The sequence below is a fragment of the Salvia miltiorrhiza genome, chromosome 8 (genome assembly GCF_028751815.1).
Source record: "Salvia miltiorrhiza cultivar Shanhuang (shh) chromosome 8, IMPLAD_Smil_shh, whole genome shotgun sequence".
Taxonomy (NCBI): domain Eukaryota; kingdom Viridiplantae; phylum Streptophyta; class Magnoliopsida; order Lamiales; family Lamiaceae; genus Salvia; species Salvia miltiorrhiza.
Genome location: NC_080394.1, coordinates 14,469,919 through 14,473,162, shown reverse-complemented (window position 1 = coordinate 14,473,162; position 3,244 = coordinate 14,469,919). Strand labels below are relative to the sequence as shown.

The following is a 3,244-nucleotide window of genomic DNA, read 5'->3' as shown; positions in this document are numbered from 1 at the left end:
ATTCAGTTAAATATAGTTTTTTTATTACATTTATAAATATGATAATTGAGTTGATACCGTACAAATGCTAGTTATTACACCCATAATTGGACTTAATACTTAACCAAATTAATTGATTTAAAATCTCAATAAAAGTGAGACCCTTAATTTATTCACATATCCCACTTAATTTACAATCTTCAATATCTATAATATATTAAAAATTCAAGATTTCAAGTTGATTTCAAAATTGAGTGGTAAATTTGTAGTTATAATAAGTTGAATGTTTATTTGTAAACTATATTTGTTCTTTTTATTTTCTTTTTCTTTATCTTTTTTTTGTTTTATTTCTTTCTAAAATTGTGAAATTCAATTAACTATAAAATATTTAATAAACATATCAAATTAAAGACCACGATAAAAGCTTTAGTTTGATATATTTTATGTAAATATTTGATTTGAAATGTAAAGTTTATATTTATTTAAAGATAAAAATTTTAAAAATTCTCTCTCCTCTCATCTTTTTTAATATATACATTTATTTTTAATTATTTTTATTTTTATTTTCTTAACTTTTTTTGCCTTTTCATAATATGAATTTTTATTATTATGAATTCTTCTTTAATTGTTTTATTATTTTATTAATATTCAACTCAGATATATTCAGTTAAAATTATTTTTTATTATGTTTATAAATATAATAATTGAGTTGGAAATAGTTTTATATAAATATAGAAATATAAAAATGTTTCTTGTGCATTGCACTACACTACTTATCCTTTATTTATCAATATTGCTATTATTGGATCCATCATTCAATTAAATTAATCTATGTAAAACTATAAAACTCTTATTTACTTTTATTAAAACTTGTGCTATTTTTAAGTAAATACTCCCTCCGTCCACCAAAGATATGCCACAATTTCCTTTTTCGTCCGTCCACAAAAAATATGCCACATCCATTTTTAGTAGTATGGTCCACATCATTCCACTCACATTTAAAGTGGGACCCTTACTCCACTACCAACTTCACTCACATTTTATTAAAATCCGTGCCGAAAGTAAAGTGGCATATTTTTGATGGACGGAGGGAGTAACATTTTTGGGATTGAGAGAGTAATACATTTTATTTTTCTAAAAGCATTATTAAATAATACTCCCTCCGTCCACGAAATGAGTACCCATTTGTGGACGGCACGGGTTTTAAGAAATGTATGGAGTGTAGTGTGAATAGTTTAAGGGTCCCACTTTTTGAGTGTATTAATTAAAGAGATGTGTGGGGTACACTTGCCAAAAAGGGAAATGGGTACTCATTTCGTGGACGGACGAAAAAGGAAATATGGGTACTCATTTCGTGGACGGAGGGAGTACTCCGTAGATATTTTGGCAAAGACGTGGTGGCACACAAAAACTAATGGGACATTAATTATCATCCATATATTCAGAGACTAGTGAATAATACTCTCTCCGTCCACGAAAAAACTTCATATCTTTTCTTTTTGGGACGTCCATAAAAAAACTTCCTACTTATTTTTGGATTATACCCCACCACTTATAATTACTTATTTTTCATTTTTTTACAACTCCCAATATTAATTATAACACTTTTTCACCACTCCCATTACATTCAACAACTTTTTCTCCACTCTCAATACACTCAACAACCTTTTTCTTAAAACCCGTGCCACTCTCTCCTAGAAAGTTCTTTCATGGACTGAGGGAGTACTTCATTCGTCTTAGCTCAGGGAATGTCTGGTATACTTAGGGGGCGATGGTTAGGCCGAAGCTCCTGAAGTATTCCCACTTTCCTATTCCTTTTCCTTTACTTTTTTTATTTCCATAGACGAATACTCTTTTTTCTCTCTTCCTGAGAGATTTTAATGAGGCTCGGCCCTTAGTCTGGTTCCTGTACTTTTAAGGGTTTAGGTTCGTTTTTCTTTTTTCTTTTTAATAAAATTTTAATTTAATAATACTTCATTCGTTTCAATAGGCCATAAGGTCTAGCCACATATATTATACTTTTCAAGAAATGAGTAATTTATACTTAAAATAGGAAATATAATGTAATTATCTTTTAGGGTGTATATCACAGAAAACATAAGAGAGGAAATAATTACTTTTACGTGAAAATGAAGATAATATTTGTGGATCACACTGATATTTAGTCTAAATAATGAATTATGTGAGATTATTTGTTATATAGTATTAATTTTTCATTTTTGGTAGTGGTCTATTGAAATAATTAAAATGTTGAAATAAGATGATGTGACTAGCTATTAAAATAAAACACGTTATATGTCCCTCTTAAATAAGTATTCTCTTCGTCCCATTTTTCTTTTCCTTTTTTGACAAAAGAAATAGAAAAATGGGACGACGTGTTTTATTAATTTAACACCATATGTTAAATATGATGTCACATCAGTATCAATAATGGACATTAGTGATACTATATTATCTATATATCTAAAGACTGCAATTTATTGTCCTACAATAATATAAAATTTTGACAGCGCAATCTTGACAAAATTACAATCTCACCATTTGGATTACAACATTATCATGACAATCATATTTGAGAGTTGATAGAATTAATGATTCAATTGGTATGCCACACATTCATATAATTCACTCAATCTACTTATAAAAAGCACAAGTCCCCCAATGAGAGTTCCAAACAATGAAAGCACAAAACGCGGTGGCGCTCTTCCTCATAAGCTGCACAATGTACATCACGCTCCTCACCTTGAAGCAACATTTGTCGATGGCCGGCCGAACATACGACGTCCGCATCATCAACGGCTTCACCAACAACTCGTCGCTGGCGTTGGTGGTGTGGTGCGCTGCCGCAGACGGCGGGGATATCGGCGGGAGAGCACTGCAAGAGCGCGATGACTACAGTTGGAGTGTCAAAGTTGGCCCTTTGTGGAGTTCGGCTCGATTCGTTTGCACCCTTAAATGGGATGCCAAACGACGCAAGTTCGACGCGTTTCGAGCCAGTCGGGATAGGTATAGGTGCGGTCATGGCGGGCAATGCCTTTGGCTGGTCAAAGAGGATGGATTTTATTTCAGCAACGATGGGGCAACATGGATCAAAAATTTTGCATGGATGTAAAATATATATCAAGTCTAGTTACTTTTGATGTAATCGTATAAAAATAAATATATAGTGTTTGTTTTGTAGTATATATCAGTAAATGAAGATGTATTTTTTTTTAAAGAATGTTCAACCTATGCAAGAAATGTGAATTTTTACGTTCTTTTTTCA

At 31.3% G+C, this 3,244-nt stretch overlaps 1 protein-coding gene across 1 annotated transcript; it reads left to right on the top strand.

The window, feature by feature from the left end:
- The first annotated feature begins 2,461 nt into the window (after nt 1-2,461).
- LOC131001266 (S-protein homolog 31-like) lies at nt 2,462-3,244 on the top strand. The gene has a single exon (XM_057927609.1). It carries the CDS (start codon nt 2,657-2,659, stop codon nt 3,089-3,091), a length of 435 nt encoding a protein of 144 aa, XP_057783592.1. The 5' UTR covers nt 2,462-2,656; the 3' UTR covers nt 3,092-3,244.

Coding starts and splice junctions, on each gene's coding strand:
- LOC131001266 (XM_057927609.1), top strand. CDS start 2,657: ATGAAAGCACAAAACGCGGTGGCGCTCTTCCTCATAAGCTGCACAATG.